Source organism: Cnephaeus nilssonii (assembly GCF_951640355.1).
Source record: "Cnephaeus nilssonii genome assembly, chromosome: 3".
NCBI classification, from domain to species: domain Eukaryota; kingdom Metazoa; phylum Chordata; class Mammalia; order Chiroptera; family Vespertilionidae; genus Cnephaeus; species Cnephaeus nilssonii.
In genome coordinates this window covers 56,543,000-56,564,375 of record NC_137074.1, presented here as the reverse complement: position 1 = coordinate 56,564,375, position 21,376 = coordinate 56,543,000, and the positions used below count along the sequence as shown (strand labels likewise).

Sequence of the window (21,376 nt, the reverse complement as noted above, 5' to 3'; positions counted from 1 at the left end):
AGTTATCCCCAACCCTACCACCAGCCTCGTTATGCCAAGAAGCTGCTCCCTTCTGCACCCAGCACCTCAGGACTGACTGGTAAAGGGGTCAGGGTAGGAGAAGGCTGAGCAGATGCCTCGCTGAAGGGCCACGGGAGCTGGAGGAAACAGCTGGCAGCAGCCACGGTGGGTGGTGTGTATTCGTAGCGAGAAGCCCAGGATTGGCCTGTTGGCGAGTCCTGAGTTCAGGAGCAAGCCTTTTTGAAGAAGCATATTTTTAATTCCATTACATCAGATCATAACATAATTGTCTGTTTAGGTGATTCTTGTAGGTTTTCTGGTAATTGGCATCATATGTAACTATGATGCCAGTAGGAAAAAAGAAGAAATAAATAAGCCAACATATGCACAGTAGTTTCTGTGAGAGTAGAATTAGAATTAATTTTTTATGTTTTTCTTTAGTTTTTACATATTTTCTCATCTGTTTTACAATGAATTACTACTTGATGTTTTTGCTGAGAATTAGATGTTTCTATCCAAAAATAAATAAATAAATGTATGTGTTATTTCAAAGTTCAGGTGATTTTCTTATTTGTCTTTCTAATCCAGCAGCTATTTCTAAATAAGGACAAAAGTGAGAGTGATAGAAGGCCCTTAAAAATAATTAACAAACTAACATTTGAAGGTGATTGATTTTTTTCTTTGAAGTTAATAGATTCTTTTCTGCCACAAAAATCAAGGTGGATTAAATTGATAAAAACTTAATAACAATACTGATTAAAAATACTCCACATGAAAGCCCTGTAGTATATTACATGCATCACTTAGACCCCAGACTCTCTCTGTGTATTGAAAGCCAGTTGCCAGGCCTTCCAGGGCAAGTTTATCGAAAGTGCTTTTGTATGTAGAGCAGCTTGCCCCCGGCCTACAGGTGGCGCTCTGCTGGTGACACATGGATGCTTACAACTGCGTGTTTTTGTCTTACAGAGTTGTCTTGGTTCAACTGGTGCCTTCCCGGGTCGTGTTTGCTCAGTCTCCTCCTCATTCTGTGCTTCAGGGAATCCTATGACAGACTCTATCTTGATGTGGTTGTCTCCGTGTAACAGCACAGACTCGAAGGAGTTTACAGAGAGACTGGAGATCCACACTGCATCCTGCACATTTGCTCGGAATTGCACACCTGACGGATAAAAAGGAGAAGACAGAAACTTCATTCGGAGTTCTTGTGAAGTTACCGGTGATCACATTAATTTAATTACTACTAGGTAATGATAATGTGGGACTCAAATAATAACCGGGGATTTAAAAAACTCTCTAAATGGCATGCCTGTGCCCGCTGCTGGGATTGGCAGTGTGCTGTCTTACACACAAGGCACTACCTAAATAATTCCCTCTGTGCTCTGTGCCAGGGCCACACGGCTGACGGATCCATTGTTACTATGGAGAGAAAGAAAGGGCGTCTATCACGTGGAGATAGCTCCTTCCCTAAGTGACATATCAGCATAGGAAGAAATGCCACTAACTTCTAAAGAAGTTTAAACCTTATATCCGATTTTAATCAAAAAATAGCCAACAGGTATATCCAGGACAGAAATTAGCCACATGTACACTACATTTTTTTTTCTAATAAAGCCATTTCTTCTATGACTCCTTATTTCTAATTAGGTCAGAAACCCCTGGCCATCTTATTATGGCGACCAACCGCTTTCCAGTGACTTCAGAACACACACTTAGTGTCTCGACCTAAAGTTATCCTTGTTTCTGTGAAATACAGTTTCATCTATTAGGCTCTTAAATGATTATATTAAAGGTGACTAAACGTTTAATGTAGTCTCATTAAAAATTGTATGACAAATGTAATTCCATTCTGATTTAGCACTTTGTTAAAAGAGAAATGACAAATCACATAGGAAATTCTATGTCTTCAGTGTGTGTGTGTGTGTGTGTGTGTGTGTGTGTATACATACATATATATATATATATATATATATATATGGTGGCATGAGGTGTAAGTCCAGCACCAGCTATTATTTACAGGGATTACATTTTATTAAATGACCCTTGTTTGAAAATAACAATTTACAACATCGAGACTTCTGTTAATTACATTCTTGTATTTCAATTCAGGTTGTAAAATATTCAGTTCTATATGGAGTCACTGTATTTGAGAGGGCAGTATTTTACCGGTACCCATTTTCTGTGTAAGGAGGATAGCTTTGTAAAAAATAACAGTAACTCATGGAACAGCTCTCAGACATGTACTTCACTGCCACATGAAATATGCTGTGGTGGGATTATTTCCACTATTCACATTTACATAATTCCCCTCACACAGGAAAACCAAACATTTCCCCCAGAAGTCAAGAGTGATACTTTGCCTTCATTATTCTCAGTTTCACTCAACCCTCTTTCCTTTTTCCTCACTTGAAATTGTGTCTTCCTTGTCAGCTAAATATAACTTATATTTGTTCTTTTTTGGGGGCAGACAAGGTGCAAGCCAGCTCTTTCTGTTAGCCACGGCGGTGACGTATGGTTAAGGATAGCTGGTCAGCACTTACTTAACGTATTTTCCAGCGTATAAGACGACTGGGCGTATAGAAGATTTTCCTGAGTTAAAAAGTCGTCTTATATGCCGGAAAATATGGTACTCATCTCTCCATGTGTGCATATACCATCACACACACTCATCCATAGTTCCAACCCTTAGTAAGTTCAAGGCTATTCATTAACTCACGTCGGTCCTGGAGAAAGAGTCTATTACTTCTGAGCCTTCTTCTAAAATTTTAAATTGTTCAACTTGGAAAGTTTCTTACAGAAACCCTGAAATTTAACATCTGTAAGTCACCTTTAAATCATCTCCCTTTTATAACCACTCTGCTGACTTAGCAACAAGAAACAAAGGAACTAAGGAAGTTGCTGAAAAGTAGAAGAAACCCCATGAAAGCTAGACTTATTTCCAATGAACTCAATCATTCTTCTTAAATAAAAATAAAATAAAACCAGAATTCTTTAAGATGATTGAAAGCCAGCCACTAAGGATATCAGTAGTTCATGTCCCAGAACCTAAATTAACCACCAGCCCTTCTCTTTAGAAAGAAGATAGAGAGCAGAGGGAAGAATTCTTAAGTATTTGGTTTTAGTCCAATCTATTGTATTTGAGGATGTTGCTGTATAAAATTTTGTTCTAATGCTTCTGATATACCAGTAGAACATTTTCATTATGGTTAATTCTAGTTTTAAAACAAAGTAAAGAATAACACTTATTACCTAAATGACTAATTAGTTAACAGCTCATTAGTTAACTCAATATCTCAAGTGAGTAGTGATTAAAAGTTCTCGCATGTGCCAGACACCAACCATTGTTTTTAGCATGAGATGAGGCCCTCATTTATATCCACTTACCACTCCTGCAGATCATTCATTGTTCTCATCACAAATTGCAGCTGTTTTAAGTGATTAAAATTTCATATACAAAATCTGATAGAAAGAGAACCAAAAAGCTTTGGAGTGGGGGAAGATTACACACTATTTATTTACCTGAATATTTCAAATCTTATTTTTTTAATCTTTGTTTTTATTTCTAGCTTGCATTAAAATAGGCCAGCTGCTATCTTTGTACTTTCTAAACAACTGTTATAGAATCCTAATGAAATTTTATAACTGAAAGAAATCTTAACTTTCCACTAACCCAAGCCTTCATTTTAGAATTTGTAGAAACAGTCCCAGAGAGGTCAAGGATCTTGCCAAAGGTCACACTCTTAGTTAGTGGAAAATGTAGAACTAAAACCCACATCTTCTGACTTCCAAAATACTTTTTTCCTACCTCACAGAATTGCAGCTTAATTTGGACACTTTGGGGAGTTTATGAATACTCTTCCATGTTCACAAACAATAGGACCTAAGAGTAAACTGCCATTATTTTGTGTGGAAAGTACAGGGATTAAATTGAGGTGATTATTTGGTTTTTAAGTAAAATCATTCTGTTTTCTTCTTCACTCTCCAGTTGGTGCTCTAAGTCTTAGTTTGCAATGGCATGATACAGAAAGATTCTGATGAATAGTTCAGTCCTCATAAACCAAGTCCACAACATTATTAATTGGTAAGGACATGTTATAGTCTAAATTCCCTGTGGCTTATCAATGAACACTTAGTCTCTGGGAAGATACATTTTTTAATATGGTCCATGATGGAGGAATAGGAACAAGACAAGTGCACACATTTCCCTGGAGGATGTAGCTAATAAAAATAAAAAAAGAGGAATCCATGTATAATCTTGTATAGTTAAGCATATATGGCCTAAGGGCCAAATTTTATCGTAGATCACATATGCATGTTTAATTACTGAGAATGCTTACAACTTGTTGTTGATGAAGCTCTTCTAATGAAGGATTCAAGCTAAGAGCTTTTAAATTGAAGAGGTTAAATTCCCATCTACTTATCTTTTAATTAGTTTTTGTTGCTATTATATTTATTAAAATCTAGGCATTCATCTTCCTGTTTGCGTAAGTACAAACTTCATTTTAAGATCCAATACAAATGCATAGTAAATTTGCTTTAAATTAATGTTAACAGCCACATTTAATTCCACATTTGTCCCTGAAATAATAAATAAAGGAATTACTATGATTATACCATATTATCAAGCAAGTGCAAAAGCTGTGATAGGAAGAAAGTGCCGTATTAAAAAAGAAATATATAGAAAACTGTGAGAAAATGTTATCAGACCTGTTTGACCTAAATATAGGAAAACTAGAATTCCATTATAGTTGGGAATTATGCAGAAAGGAGAAAGATAAAGTTTATTTCCATAATATCAAACAGTTGCTACTCTGTTAGGAATAGAAGCAATACTTTGGGGAAAGTGTTGGACCACCCTAGAAGAACAAAACTTGACAGACAGGGGGTTCCCTTCTGGCAGCATCCATCGGGGAAGCAGACATCACGTTGGCCACCCTGCGCATTCATTTCCTTTCAGGCGTTCTCCCAGCTCAGTTAGAACCTCAGGTCCGGAGGTGAACAATACCAAGGCCCTTGAAAGTGTCACTTCTGGCCAGGGGATGGGAAGGATAGAGGCTGTGGGCAGTCTCTCCCCTGAACATGCTTCTTTTTATAACCACTTTCAGTTTGTTCTGGGCGGGACGGAAACATCAGCCTCTTGTTTCACTGAACAGTTTCTGGGGCTCTCCACTGTCCTCATTGCCTGGCACCTCAGCTTTCGGAACGCTTGCGTGAGTCAGACCTCCGCTCCATCCCTGCAACTCCTAGATGTCCGCTTCCTTGAACTGACTTCCTGGCACAGGGTTCTTCACGCCTTCTCCCCCTCCCCCAGCTCCCAGGCCAAAGTCCCAGGCTCAGTCCTGACTGGTAGTAGACCTCCCCTCTCCTGAAAGGATGCTAACATGGCCCAAACATAAGTAAATCCAAGTACTCCAGAAAGATTTAGCCATTCTTATGGTCAAGGCTCGTACGTTAGACTGTCTCCTGAGATGAGAATTACAAAGGTCTCTAACAAGTTCCTATACTTGTTATTTGCTGCTTGTTAGAATACGGACATTAGATTGCCTTACGTTGTCTTTCTGTTGTGCTTTGGAACTTGGTGGGCCTCAAACAGTAACTTTCCATCTCAGCCCTTACTGAGAAAGAGCAGAAAGTTAGCCCACCCCACCTGCTGTGTTCATTCAACAAGGGGGCATTTAAATAAAATTCTAAAAAACACAGCTAAAAAATGAAACAAAGCACAGAATTCATTTCAGCCACACTGGTAAAATGACTTTTTTTTTAAACCCCTCCCCCCCCACACCCACACACACACACACACACACATCAAACTCTTTTAGCTTAAACGTGCAGGGGTTGGTACATGTTGAGGGTTGGGGCTCCAGAGGGACTGCCAGGAGATCCACCCCATGTCACCGGCTCTCGGGATTCCCACCTAGCTATTCCATTTAAAAGGGAGGCGGCTTTAGGCTCCACCAAAATGGCCAGAATGACTTGGAGATACTTTTAATTTACCTCAAGGTTAGAAAATGATACTTCTTTAAGAAACTACAGTTTAATTTGGACTTCCTATAAGTCAGATTGGCTTTCTTCCCATTTACCCAGAAGGATCATAGAATAAAAAAGATGATCTAATCCAACCACCTCATTTTACAAGGAAGTAAAAATAGAACCTGAGAAGTTAATGACACAGCCAGGGCTTAGCAGGTCACCGCCTCCCAGACCAGCATTTCCCTCCATACATGTGCTAAACGGAAGTAAATTCTTACAGGTAAATTTTTTTTCATTTCTTTAAAATTTTTGAAAATTAAACAAGAAATACATGACTCATTATAAAATTCTTAGTTCAGAAGTATAAAGTGAACTCTACAAACAAGTGCTGGCCAATCCATTCTCCTTTCCAGAGGTCATTCCTCAGAGGCCTCTCAAATCTTTCTATGCAGTTTCATACAAATGCATAAAAACGTGGGATTTAAAATCAAGTGACCTAAGGAATGTTTCTTCGGCCACCTTGGCATTAACTTTGGGCAGAAGCAGGAGTTTCTGAGATCCTTATTTGTCTCCTCATGAGTCTGAATCAAATGTCACAGTGGCTAATATTTAACAGTGTTTCACCGGCCTCATTATATACCATCAAGCTCTATCATATTCTAAAATTTAGAGATGAATTCCAGTATGCAATACTCTGCTTTTCTTTTGGGAAATAGAGCTTCTGTTTTTAAGTCACCAACTAAGGTCCACGTACTGTGAGGGAAGAAGATGAGTGACCCCCAAAATCCAAACAGATTTCTTGACAGAGTTTCTTGGCTCCCCATCTCAGCAGAGGCAGCACGCAATGCTGCAGGACGTCTGGAGGAGGCGCGTATGTGATTCCACTTGTTCAAAATATAGATAAGGAAGATGTGGTAACCCTTACTGTTTTCCTGACCGGCTTCCTCAGCTCTCCTATCCTTCCCGCTAGCAGCGAAGCTGATGAGCTGCAGCCGGACAAGAGCTTAGCTTTGTGTGGTCACTTCCTTTCCTGCCTTCCCTCCCGTCCAGCTGTCCCTTCTGGTTGTGTTGTTACTTATTTCTGACTATGCTTGGAAGCAAGTTGTGTGAAACCCAGATTTTCTGAATTGCCAGCATCAGGGAGGCGAGCTGGCCAAGCGGTGTCTTGTTGAACTAGACGAGAGAGGACATAGAGAAAGCACGCTGGCTGAGGAGCCCCAGGCCTGGCTCAGGTCCCAGCCCTGGTGCCTTCAGCTGTTTGACCGTGAGCGGGTCACTTCGTCTCTGATTTATTCACATCGCTGAAATGAGGGAGGGAGCAAAGATGTTCGCTAAGGTTTCTTCCAGGAAATTCGGGTCCACTCTTATCTGAGTATTGGAAAATGACTGAAGGTCACGTGGTCTGTGAAAGTGCACAGCCTGCGGTACGGTCACGTCTATGGTCACGTTCCCGTTTGTGCAGTGGCCCTCCTGCTGTGCCTGCTGGGACGTGAACACGTGGGCTGTTCCCTCGCACTCACATGCAATAAGAAGTGGCTTCTTCATTTTCTGATAGGAGATGAACCACAGGTGCTATTTATTTCCCTGGAGGACTATATACATGAAATGTGGGTTTATTAAATTTATCAAATGCAATAAGATAAAATCTGCCATCTGATGCTGAGAGAGCATTCTGGTGCCAGGTCAGAGTACTGCGTTTGCTCATGGGAATCAGGCCTAACAGGAATGTCCTTTGGTTTGGTTTGATTCAGCGTGGGCCAGCAATGGGTTTGCACCTGCAGGAATCAAATTGTCAGATCAGATGGTAAAGCTGATCCTCGAATTGTGCGTTGATTTGCAAATACTCTCCTGAACTAGCAATTAAAAGGAATGGTGACAGTTTTTCCAAATACCTCATTATGCATAGCAGGAACCCAAATATTTGTCTCATAACATCATTGACTGTAACAGTTCAAGGAAGGATATTTTGTTCCATTGAAATTGCCATCACAGACAGAACCTGTACCTGTCTGGGAGCATAGGATCAATTTCAAGGAATCCCAGACCCTGTCATCATTCCATGACTGGGGGATGGGTGACTGTTCCTTAGGGAAGGTGGGGATACTGTTGGCTCCTCAGCTCCCCCTGGAGACAAAATGCGTACACATTGAAATACACATGCTCGGGAGGCCTTGTGAGTCTCCTTTCTGAAAGAGATTTGAGTTTTAACAAAGAACCAAGTCTAAACACCAAAAAGAAGGATTTCTAATGATAGAACTTGGGATACCAGCTATCCAGGTAGAGAAGGGCTACTCTGGGGGCTGGAGACGTGAAAGCCCTTCAGGCCGGAGCAACACTGGATGCCACACTGGATGCATTGCTAGTGAAGTCCTGGCCTTCCGAAGCCTTTGCAGAAACCCAAAGGGCAGGTTTTAGTTCTGTAGATGATTTTGTTTACTATGAATTCCCAATTTCAAACTTACTTCCCTCCCCACCAGAAATATATCATTTTTGGAAATGAAATATTAGGAAAATTCTGCCTCCATTATACCAAATTGCATCTACAAGTTTCAAACAAAATTGCTTCCTTGACATACACACATGTTTCTGTTTAGGTCTGTGATTCAGAGGAGGTGCCTGGAAGAAGTCCTGTGAGGTGACTGATCCCACCTCACCAGCCATGGGCAGAACCAGGCCACCCAGCGTAATCCACCCCAAATTGAGGGCTGTCTTCTCAGTCCTCCTCTGAACCCTCTAACCCACACTGCACTGCTCTTCCTGATCAATAAGTTATTGCTGAGAAAAGCGTTTTTGTAAGTGATGTAAATGTCTCCAATGGACCCGTCCCTGTCCTCCATGACCCCATGGTCCTTTCGGCTTGCGCTCTAGAATTCTTGCTCCATGTCCCAAAGAAATGCAGGTACCCTTGTCCTTTTCAGGAAAACGCAAAACATCAATTGATATCTTAGCCCTGATATTTCACCCTCTTCTATCTCGGAATAAAGAGGCCTCTCCATATTTGTTGTCATTTTTACACAAGCTTGTTTTAGTCCCCCAGTGTCCTGGGCAGGCAACTCTGTGCTACATTCTGTCACCCATAATTGTCCTTCCATCCAATTGGGGGAAAGGTTACTCTAATGAACCAGCCATTGACTCCCTGGCCTATTCACTCTTTTATCAGGATTCCTGTACCAGTCAATTCTTCGTTATCTAGGTCCTGAAATTTATTTCATTGTTTTTGCTTTAATTTTTGCTTACAAAGTTTGTTCTTTTGTCTTAAAGCAGACTGTGATCTTTTTTCCATCTGAGTACTTTATAATAAAACTGGGGTCTCTCGGCCTGGCCTGCGCCCTCTCGCAATCCAGGACCCCTTGGGGGATGTCGGAGAGCTGGTTTCGGCCCAATCCCCACAGGCCCAGCCAAGGGACCCCTTCTTGCACCCGGCCTCTAGTGTGCATATAAGATCTTTGGTTAATCTCTTCCCATCCTCCCCTCTCCCCGCTTCCCTCTGAGATTCATCAGTCTGTTCCATGTTTCCATGCCTGTGGTTTCTGCTCCTGCGTTGAGCATCTGCCTCCTGGTGATCAGTGTGCGTCATAGCTACTGGACAGTGGGCCGGTCAGCCGTTCACTTAAGCTTTTATATATATAGATGAGAACATAACAGAACACCCTAAAATAAAGTCAGGCAGGGATTTCATCAAAGTCAATACTAAATGCTAGGAGAAGCAGATCGTACTTAAACACACACACACACACACACACACACACACACAACAACAACAACAAACCTGGGATAGAGGAGGCTGGATCTTATAATTCAGCTAGACCAGTGGTCGGCAAACTCATTAGTCAACAGAGCCAAATATCAACAGTACAATGATTGAAATTTCTTTTGAGAGCCAAATTTTTTAAACTTAAACTTCTTCTAACACCACTTCTTCAAAATAGACTTGCCCAGGCCGTGGTATTTTGTGGAAGAGCCACACTCAAGGGGCCAAAGAGCCACATGCGGCTCGCGAGCCACAGTTTGCCGACCCCGGAACTAGTATATTTGAGTTCCTGCTGCACACTGGGCACTGGACTAGGCGCTGTGGCTACAGAAACAAGTAAGACAGCGTCCTGACCCTCAGAGACATTCATATTCTGAAGAATCCATTCATAAAAACTGATTCAAAGCCAGCAACACCACCTAAATGCTGTTGGAAGTTCTGCAGCTTATTTCTACAGCTGTCTATGGGATCCTTCCCTCCTTGGAAAATAGGTTCTAAATCCTGTTTTCTTGGTCTGTTAAAATTCCATGCCGCCTCTAATCAACGTGTAGCTGTGTGTAACCTTCATGGACAGTCTTCGAAGGGAAAGGCAGAGGACTCTGTTTTAATGGCTTGAAAAGAATTGGAGAGTTTAGGGGAAGACGACAAGCTTCCAAAGCGTTCATATCTGCTAGTGTTCGTTCAGACATGGGGTTAGGCAGAGGGAAGGGCCTTCAGCGCGGGGAAACCCAGGAGACCCCCGTGGAAGAGTTAGGGAGGCATGTGTAAGCGTGTCTGCTGAGCAAAAGTGGAGGAGGAGGTTGGAGGCAGGGAACTGTGGTGGAAGCAGGTTCCAGAAAACAAGCTTGAGCTGGCTCATCTCCTGACTCATCTGGCCCAGCCTCCTGCCTCCACACACATCCTGCCTGCAGTGCGTCTGGCCACCTGCTTTTGCAGCTCTTGAGAGATGGCAGTTCTGTAGTCGCCCTGTCGTCTGTTCCAGAGCCGGCCCCTTCTCACTTTGAAGTGCTTGCTTCCAAAGAGTGGCGGCAGGAGAGATGGGGTCAAGACACCGTGTGACGGAGGGAAGACAAGCAGCACGAGTCAGGGCAGAGGACCCGGTGACAAGGAATGGTGACCAGGAATTTCTCACTTCCTCCACACTCCAAAGCCCGCGGGAACACTGGAAGGTGGACCCTCGCTGCCCGGAGCCCCGCCCTCCCAGGTGCCCCATCTGGCACAGTGGAGGTGCCGGTGCTGCTCTGAGGAACAGTGGGAATATAGACCTGCACTGCCTCCCAGGAGGAACTGGGTTTTATTCAAAAGTCTGTAACTCTCAGTGCCCCTCCCATGTTTTAGGAATGTCTGTAAGGGAGGGAGAGCTTTCAGCTCCCCAGTATGCTTCATGCACTCGGCCTGAGGAATCACTTTCACACCTGAGCGTGGAGCAGAGGAATCGGGGCGTCCCAGGGGACCTAGATTCAAGTCAGGTTGCCATGTCTTACTCCATTCAGACTTTCCCATCTGCCTCCACCCTCTCACACTCCTAGAAGCAAGCCACAAAGCCTGCCCAACCAAGACCATTATCCCAACGCCCAAGCACTCTTGTTCTCCTGTTCTCAAGCCCTGGTGCATGTGGTTTGATTTTGCAGGGGCAGCAGGAGGAAGAGAGCTGAGTGGGGTGGCTGCAGTAACAGCAGAGGCAGCTGCTGGTGTGGGAGCCTTTAATAGTCCCATTGTCACCACTCTCCACACTAGGGGGCCTCACGTGCCAAACAGGGTCCCCCTCACCCCGTTCCCTGGGGTTCCTGGAGGTGACCCATCCCTTGGCTTTAGGCCTCCCTCTAGACCCTGAATGTCATGCCTTCCCCCTATTCCTCCTCCCAGTCCCGGCCACACTGAAGCCCCTAACTCCTTTTCAGTCTGTGGGAGAACAAACTCCTTACCTATTGGGGTCCTGGGAGTAGTTTGGGCTGAAACTGCAGCAATGGGACAGACACAAGAAGTTCCGGCTGCCCCCACGCCTGCCTCTGGGCTGAGTTAAGACCAGGCTAGGCCAGTCCCAGGGCACTGAGGATAGAGCACATGATGTATTGAGCTGCTCCCACCTCCAGGACCTGACTTTAAAATAGCACCTCTAAGTCCCAGGTGACGACAGGCTCCTGACAGCCGGTGCTCTCTTCCTGTGACTCCCCGCGTGCCCAGCAAACTGGTCTCCTGGCAGGAGGCGTGGTGCAAATATGAACGGGTGCAGGGAGGGGGCTTGACATCTGCCCACACTGAGACGATGCTGGGGGTCCCAGCTCTGTGACCTGGTGGGTCTATGCAACTGTCAGAACACGAGTGTATGGGATGAATTCTCTTAGGAAGGGTTCTGTGCGTTTTTAAATAATTCTTACCATGTAAAGGTTGTATTACATTTTAATAAAAGAAATTGTTTTTTCATTTTACTTTTCAACAGTCGAGGTTTTCTAGATTTTTATTTCATGGGCAAGTATACTTTTGTAAGGAAATGTTGTTCTTTTAAAACTATAGTTCATGTCAACTATAGGCACTGATAAATATTATTCATGTGCAATTTTCCTTCCTTGCCATTGGGCCTTTCTAAGAAACTGTGTTTTGGCATAGCTTTTTATTTAAAACTTCATTTTACATGTTGTGAATACTGACGATTCTAAAAAAATAAAGATGCATTTAAAATCTCTGTGCTGTTACATTGTAGAAATGGTAATGTGCTTTGCTTTGCCAAAGTGGTAATTAAATGTTTAATGGTTTAGAACTCCGAGCTCAGAATGGAGGCTCTAGTCATTACTCGCAGCGTGGGAGCTTCCACACAGGCCCGCTTTTGGGGAGAATTCACATTAGAATGGCGATCTCCTGTTCAGTCAGGAAATACGGTTATGTTGACGGTGTAGTGACTGTGCTGTGCTTTTGCAAATAAATGTGTATTGAAAGCACTTGTGCCAGCGTGGTCCACATTTTGTTTTTAACCAAACTCCAAATGGCAGGAGAAATGAAGACAAAGCTCCCTGAGCGTTTGGGCAGCGAGATGTGGTGGGAAAAACATGAGCTTGGGAGCAGGACAGGCTGGGCGGAACCCTGCCCCTCAACCAGTGAGGCCCGAGACTTGGGAACCCCTTCATCTCTTTCGGAAATCCTGTGTTCTCATCCATTAAAAATACATAGTTAAAGCCCTGGCTGGTGTGGCTCAGTTGGTTGAGCATCGTCTCGTGCACCGAAAGGTTGCTGGTTTGATTCCTTGTCAGAATACATCCCAAGATTTCGGGTCTGTCCCTGGTCTGAGTGCATGTGGGAGGCAACAATCGATGTTTCTCTCTCTCCCTCTCCCTCTAAAGACCAACAAAACGTAATTTTAAAAATACATAATTAAAATAAAGGAGGGGGGGGAATCATGCTTCCCTCCCATGAGTTTTGTGATGACAGCCTAAAGTGAGGAACATGGAGCACCTGGCACATTGGAACTGTTGAAGTCGCGAGTATTTTTATTCTTTTATATTCTTGTATTCTTTTTATGCCTGGTGTTACTTGCCTTCTCCCCTTCCTTCCCTCTTGTCTCTCTCCCAACGTCATTTTTATTTTTTTAATATTCAAGTTAAAATGTATTGGCCTCTGAGTAAGAAGATAGTGATTAGATGTTTACATATTTAATACTGCTTCTAATTTTTCATGGGAGTTAATTCCAAAAACTGTTGATCACAGCTGGATTGAAAGAGCAACTGGGGAATGAGGTGATGTTGTTTATATAAGTAGACAGTACCCTAAGTCTGCTGGAGACCCAGTGGGATTTGCCTTGTGGAACTTGAAACAAAAGAACAAGCAGCTACAGCCATTGAAGCAGGTCCAGACCCATTGCTAAAACATGGGGGCATTTCCTTTCTTAGTTTCAAAGCAAGCTCATCCACAAGCGAGTGGCCAGGAGCCCAGTCCTGGAAACACGTGGCGTTGTGAACGTCCTTTAACCTTGTGGAGGGAAGTTTTTCTTAATCTTTCCGGATTAGTTTCCAACTGTCCTGTTCTCCTCTTACAGGTTCCAAAGTCTTCATTTTTAAAAACACAGGAAAATATAATGCTTTCTTTATATCTCATTGTGAACAGTGTTAATATAGAACAGATCATCACTGCATTTTTGTTTTATATCTTTAACATTATGTCATGAACATTTTCCCATGACAAGGGACACTTAAATATTTTAAGGTTTTTAATTTTATTGTTGGACATTAAGGTTGTTTCTGAGGAGATGTATTCTGGGGAAATACATTGTTTGATATTTACCTTTGTCCTAGTTTCTCAATATTTTCCTATGAAAGATACCTAGAAGGAGAATTACGTGGTTCAGGTATGAAGACTTTTAGTTCCTGACACATATCCTCATATTAATTTAACTAGAGGCCCAGTGCACAAGGGGGGTCCCTCAGTCTGGCCTGCGCCCTCTTGCAGTCTAGGACCCCTCAGGGGATGTCCGCCTGCCAGTTTAGGTTCGATCCCTGGGGAAATCGGGCCTAAGCCGGCAGTCAGACATCCCTCTCACAGTCCCAGACCCCTCTCTCCTTACTGCTCCTTATCGCCCACCTCCAGCACACATGGGTGAGGCTTCCACCATCACCACTGCACTGGCCAGCCATGAGCCCGGCTTCTGGCTGAGCGGTGCTCCCCCTGTGGGAGCACACTGACCACCAGGGGGCAGCTCCTGCATTGAGCATCTGTTCCCTGGTAGTCAGTGTGAGTCATAGTAACCGGTTGTTCTGCTGGTCGTCCTGCTGTTCAGTTGATTTGCATATTAGGGTTTTATTATATAGGATTATTTATCCAGCGTCAATGGAAAAAGTGTTTCTTCTCTATACTCAGTATAGGCATACCTTGGAGATATTTCAGTTCCAGACTCTGCAATAAAGTGAGTATCACAATAAAGTGAGTCACACGAATTTTTGGGTTTCCTAGTGTATATAAAAGTTTAAAATATACTGTAGTTATTAAATGTGCAATAGGATTATCTAAAAATGTACATAATTTTAAAATGACTTTATTGCTAAAAAATGACTTTATTGCTAAAAAATTATGCTAACCATCAGCTGAGCCTTCAATGTGTTGGAATCTTTCTGCTGGTGGAAGATATTGCCTTTAATTTGTAAAAAAAAAAAAAAAAAGGCAGTGTCTCTGAAGCTCAATAAAATGAGGCATGCCTCTTCTCACTTCTGACACCAAATGTGTGGGGTTTTCCACACAAAGCAATTCTCCAATTCTCAGCAGACACCAACAATTTAACTCAATTTTGACACTAACTGCCAGAGTTAGGGTAGACCTCAAGGTTAAGGCCTCAGCCCCACAGGATGAGCCCCCTCCCCACTACGTCAGGTGCCAATTGCAAGCCAAGTTGTCACCTGTGTTTCTGACCAATGAAAGGCTATAAATCAGGGGTTCTCATGAGCCTTTCCTCAGGTCTGATAATTTTCTAGGATGGCTCCCAGAACTCAGGAAAACACTTTATGTACTAGGTCACAAGTTTATTATAAAAAGATACAACCCAGGAACGGCCAGGTGGAGGAGATGGACATATGGGGGAAGGGGCACGGAGCTTTGGTGCCCTCCAGGCACACCACCCTCTCAGCACCTCCGTGTGTTCACCAAAGGCTCAGGTCCCAATGCCTTCAGTTAGGGTTTTTGTAGGGGTTCATTAGCAACGATTGATTAAATCATTGGCTGTTCGAGATTAGCTCAACCTCCCGTCCCTCTGCCCTCCCAGGAGGTTTCAGATGGGACTGAAGTTGGGTCTAATCCCTGTGGTTGGTTCCCCTGGCAACCAGCCCCCGTCCTGCGGCTGTGCCCCCGTTTGTCTCATGAGCATACAAAAAGACACCGCACTTAGGAGGCTCGCCTGGTTTCAGGATCTGTGTGCCACAAAGTGGAGGCAGAGACCAAATGTCTATTTCTTATTGTGTCCCAAGCCCCATTAGGTCTACCAGCAAATGAGTTTGTTTCAGAGATGCTGCTCTGGTGGGAAAGTGACCAGTACGGGTGACAGGAGGGCGAGTCACACTGGCCTCTCTCCCCTCCCTCATCTTTTCTTCGCTTCTCATAAACTGCACACCCTTGGCATGTATGAGCCTTGCTTCAACCCTTTAGTTCTTTCTTACATTAAAACACTGGGTCTGCTGATCATTAAGATCCCGTTCAATTCTGAATTCCAGTAAGTAAGAGGCCAGAGGAGGCAGTATAGGAAGGGATGGAGGGGAGAAGAGAAATTGTCAAGTTTGGATAAATGGAGATAAATGGAAAACCCTATAGAGGAGAGTTGAGTTTTTCACTAGTGGTGTCTTGCAGAGCTGTTTCATGCATAATTTACTGGACTGGTATCTTTTGTCCCCAAAGGAAGCTAGGACATATTTTGGAATTTTGTCAACGAAGCAATTTTTGTGAAGCTCAAGACTATATTTTCCATATTTACTTTGACATACCAGTGACTTAGATTGCTGAAACAAACCTTAACCCCCACGCTTAGCTCAGTAACAATGATAACAACTTTGGGTGCTTGCTGGGTGCCTGATACTGTTCTAAGCACTTTCCATGCTTTAGCCCTCACAGCAAACCCAGAGTACATTCTATTATTAGCTCCATTTTGCATAAGAAGAACAAATTGCCCAAGGTCAAATCGCTGGTGAGCGGTGCGCTGGGTTAGAGCCCAGGCTGTGAGGATGCAGACCCGGACTCCAACCAGGAGACAGCAGGTCCTGGAAACTCTCTCTCTCTCTCTCTCTCTCTCTCTCTCTCACACACACACACACACATACACACACACACACACACACACACACACACACACACACACACACACACACGAAGGAGGTTTTTTTTAAGATCACTGTTTCAGGCTCTGGTCTATAAAATCTACTCTTCACACAAGTCCTGCCAGGTAGGTGTCACCGCTCCCACCTCACATTGCCCAGCCAGGAAATGGTGGGTCTGGGTCTACAATGCAAAGGTCCAGGGGTCATCCTTCTGCATCAGGGGCTTTCAGATCAGGGCGTGTGAGTGCAGGAGATTCACAGGGTGCTGGATTTAAGGAAACCGAGTGCGGCCTTTCCTGACGCCCATCTGAGATGGCTCCTGCCGACCTGAGGTGAGGGCTGGGTTCTACTTTTCCTACTTACCATTTCGTATTTGTCCCTTTTCTGCTTTATAAGTGATAGGCGTATCTCTCACACTTAGCAATATTACTATGGAGGTCCTGGGATGTGAAAACCTTCCCACTGCCCCATAAAAGGGGAGGAATCGGGACAATTAGAAATACACGTGTCCACAATGCCTCCTACAGTAAGTTATTATAGGGCTTCGTGTCTATCCCTTTCTTATACATATGACTGTTACAGAAAACGTGGCATTATAAATGGGGTGCTCTGGCTCAGAATTCAGATGTAGTATAGAGTGGGGGAGCAGGAGGGATGACAACTTTTGTTTTATAACCTCACCTTTTCTATCCCCCAACTATTGTCAAAGATCATGAAACGCCTAAGAAACAGTCCAAGAAAGCCAAGCAAGTGAGAGATGATGACGGTGGCAGGACCTTATCTCCCCCACGTGACACCCGTGTCTGGGCTGCGGGCCTTGTCACTGTATCTGTCTGAGAATCTTCAAGGTTGGAATAAAGCCCGCTGCGTGAGAAGGCCATCCCCTCTGCCTCTCCGCACTCCTAGCCCCGAGGGAGTGCTCTGAGAGGGCTGTCTCTCACCCAGGCCCGGCCTGAGTCCCAGGGGAAAATTGAGAGAGTTTCAAAGACCAGGAGGAAAGAAGTTCCCTATTTACTTCAGCCAGATGAATAGTACATCTTCAAGTAAAGGAAACACTGTCAGAGCTAAGTTATGTATTTTATGTTTTCTTGGACACTTATTCACATTTTTAACAGCTTTATTGAAATATAATTGCCTAACATATTTAAAGTGTACAATATACATTTTGATACATGTACATACCCATGAAACCATCACTACCATCAACTATGTGGACATATCTACTGCCCCCTTTAGTACCTCTCTCTCCTGTCACTATACCCCATCCTAGGCCAACACTGATCAGCCTTCTGCCACTATAGATTAATTTTAATTTTCTAGATTTGTATATAAATGAATAGTACAGTATGTACCCTTTATTTTTGGCTTCTTTCACTTAGTGTAATTATTTTGATATTTATTCAAGTTGCTGTGTGTATCAATAGTTTGTTCCTTTTATTGCTGTATAGTATTCCATTGAATGGATATACCACAATTTTTATCCATTCACCTGATGAGGGGCTGTGTCTAGTTTTTGGCTTTGCAAATAAAACCTCTATTTTTTTCTTTGTGTGGACATATACTTTCTTTTTTCTTTAGTAAATACCTAGGAGTGGAATGGCTGGATCATGTAGTAAATACATGCTTAACTATTTAAGAAATGGCCAGACCATTTTCTGAAGTGTTATTCTGTAAATAATGCACTTATACCCAGCATTAATACTTGTTTTGCAAGTCCTAAGATGGACTCTTTCTCTCTATTGTTAATCTTTCTCATTTTAGTAATAAGTAACATTTATTCTAAACCACTGTTGCCTAAAATTTATTTTACATTTAATATTAGTTAAAATTCAAGTGTCTCTATAATGTTTGATGTTAATAATAATTATATCTCAATTCCAAATGCTTGATTAACTTAGATCTTACAGTCATAAGAAATTTTTAAAAATTAACATTATAATCCATGTACACATTTTAGTTGCAGAGAAGTATGATAGTGTGGATATTAAGAGACTTTTGAGCTTAAAAATATATTACATTGGGGTAAAATTCTGTGGGGTAAGCGGGATGATATTCACATTCAAGGGTAAAAGGAACAACATGAATTTCCAATTGTTAAAGAACTCTTCCTGTATTTTTTTAAATGCCGTGCTTTTTAAATTCTATTAGTTACATTTAAAAGAACAACTTTATTTTTAAACTAGAGGCCCAGTGCATGAAATTCGTGCACTTGGGAGGGTTCCTTCAGCCTGGCCTGTGCCCTCTTGCAGTCTGGGAGGCTCCTGCCACCACCACTGTGCTTGCCAGCCGTGAGCCCGGCTCAGGGCTTCTGGCTTAGTGGAGCTCCCCTTGTGGGAGCGCACTGACCACCAGGGGGCATCTCCTGCATTGAGTGTCTGCCCCTGGTGGTCAGTGTGCGTCATAGCCACTGGTCATTCCACCGTTCAGTTGATTTGCATATTAGCCTTTTATTATATAGGATGCCAGTATTTAGAATATGCCAGAAATTACATCCTTTGCAGCTCTTTAAAGTATGTTGAAATATTCTAGATGTCAATGTAAAAATCTGAAGATGTAACTAAATTTTTCAAAATTCTTTCAGAAAGTATGTAGGAAAAGAAAAGATAATAATAATGGCCACTGCTCTACCCTTCAGGACCAGCAGGTGCATGCAAGTTGCTGGCTGGGTGCTGGCATGCCTCTCGGAGGCGAGAGAGAGAAGACATTTAAGGAATTGGATTTACCTGAGCACATCGACTGCTTCTGGATGTGGTCAGGCAGGCAAACATGACTATGTCAGACTCCTCTTTTCTCTGCAAGAAAATTTTAAAAGTAAAGACCATGAGCCAGGCCAGTCTTACACCCTGTGGGTAGAGAATCTCCTTGGCCGGATATTGAGTGGAGGGAGAAGGTGGGAGAGAAGGTGGACCAGGAGAATGAGTTCTGAGCTGCACCCATGGTTGTCCGTGAGATAGTGTGCTCCATGGTCACAGGAATCACAGTTACCTCCGCCATCCCAGCACGGCAAGATGTGTGGAGCCAAGAGAGGGCATCGCCACCCTTCCCCCATCTCTCTCAGTCAGCCCATTCTCTCTCTGTGGAGTCTCTGTGTGTCTGCTCCATTCTTCTATTCCTATTGGCCAATCTTATTTTTGTTCTTCATCCCAAATCCCACAGAGTTGCAATCTGATTGGCTTAGCTGATTTTCCTCTGGGCTTCTGATTCCTTCATGCCAGGCCACCCTGTGGCAGGTGGAGCCAATCAACGACCAAGGTTGCTTGTCTGATGGGAGGAGGCCTGGTATGAGGATGGGGCTGCTTCAGAGCTTTAGGAACAATAGACTTGACAGGACTAGGACTGATGCGTTCCTTTGAGTGTCATTCTGTGGGGTTGAGATGGAAGCCTGGTTCTCTCCATGCTTGCTTGTCCCAATCTCCTACCACAAATCAAGTTGAAATAATGCCTTTATATTGCTATTTAGGGACCAGGGTCCTATACAGACATTAAAATGAAGATCAAGAAAACACAGGAACCTTCTAAGTACAAAAAGATGCCCCAAGCAGCCAGAGAGACCCCACTCCTTGCGCAGATGAAAGTGCTCAGTAGAGGTTCAGGAGGAAGCCATGGAGGAATTTGAGAGAACCCCAGGCCTTTGCCCAGCTCCCGAAATATGGAAAGGGGTGGAAGAAGGAAATGTCAAGTGTCCCTCTACCTAAAATGTCAGTCTCACCTGCCAGTTAGTTCTCTAAAGTCCCAGCATCACTTCTTTTAGGTTAGGCCTGGAAAGCCTAATTATTTTAATGCAGGGAAATTATATGAAGCGGGAATCTGCTTATCCAGCTACTATTTTAGAGAACAGGGTCCTAGGACAGACAGAGTTTGATGGTGAAAGAACAGGTGTGGCAGGATCCTTAAGGGGGTCTGACCAGGTGCCTGAGGAACCAGGGCCATGCGGGGAAGGAGGGGACTCCTTGGAGGTGGAGGGACAATGAAATCACCTTGACTAACTCTCTGTAAAGTTGTTTAACATTTGTTGACTCACAAAGACTATCATGAATTATTCTCTCACAATGTTCTTTTAACTCTCAACCTTTTCCCATATTTATTTACTATTTTAAACTGCTTACTTGTGTTTGAAAATACAATTAGCAGTTTCACAATCATCAGTAATGTGGCATTTTACTCTTACAATACTAAATATACATATATAGTATTTTAACATATGAAGCATAAGGCGATTTCTATTTCAAGGTCCGGGTATACATTTATAGCACGTATCATCTATTAACAATAAATCTAAGTGGCGTGCCCTGTGCAAACCACTAGAGTTGATGTGCTGATTCGATACAATGGTAACCTATATAATCATGCCTGTAGACCAGGCACAAGCTCAGGAGTTCTATAAATGATGACAAAGTACACACTCAGCGATTTAGACTTCCAGAAGTTGAGAGTGGAGGCCAATTCACAGATTTGGGGTTGAATATCAAGGTCAAGCCAAACGTTGGTGCATTTTATGTACATTCACATAAACATACAGGTTTTTTGTTTGTTTGTTTGTCCTCCTCTATCTGCCTCAGGGAAGGGGAATCTGGGGCACAAGAACCAAGAATGGGAGACTCACTTGTTACTGGATATCTTTTTTGGACTGTTTGATTTTTTTTTAACCCATTGCATGTATTCTTTCTAAATACCCACGATGCTCATTAAAGAAATGTATTAAAAATATATTGAAGAAAGTTGTACACACGTTCAAGGAGAGAAATGCTGTTGGTTGAGCAGGAATTTGATGCTACCTGGTTACACCTAGGAGAGCTGTGTGGCAGGGCCTACTTAGAGCCTGCCTGCCCTGGGAATCTTGCAAACGAGATTTACTGGGGGGAGGGACGTGACCCTT

At 43.1% G+C, this 21,376-nt stretch overlaps 1 protein-coding gene across 1 annotated transcript in view; it reads left to right on the top strand.

The window, feature by feature from the left end:
• The window catches only part of SLC49A4 (solute carrier family 49 member 4), an 89,917-nt gene extending 77,354 nt beyond the window's left edge, over window positions 1-12,563 (top strand). Inside the window, exon 9 of the mRNA XM_079762161.1 lies at window positions 967-12,563. Within this exon, the coding sequence (XP_079618287.1) occupies window positions 967-1,082 (116 nt within the window). The 3' untranslated portion in view covers window positions 1,083-12,563. The remainder of the gene's footprint in view (window positions 1-966) is intronic.
• Window positions 12,564-21,376: the final 8,813 nt, after the last annotated feature.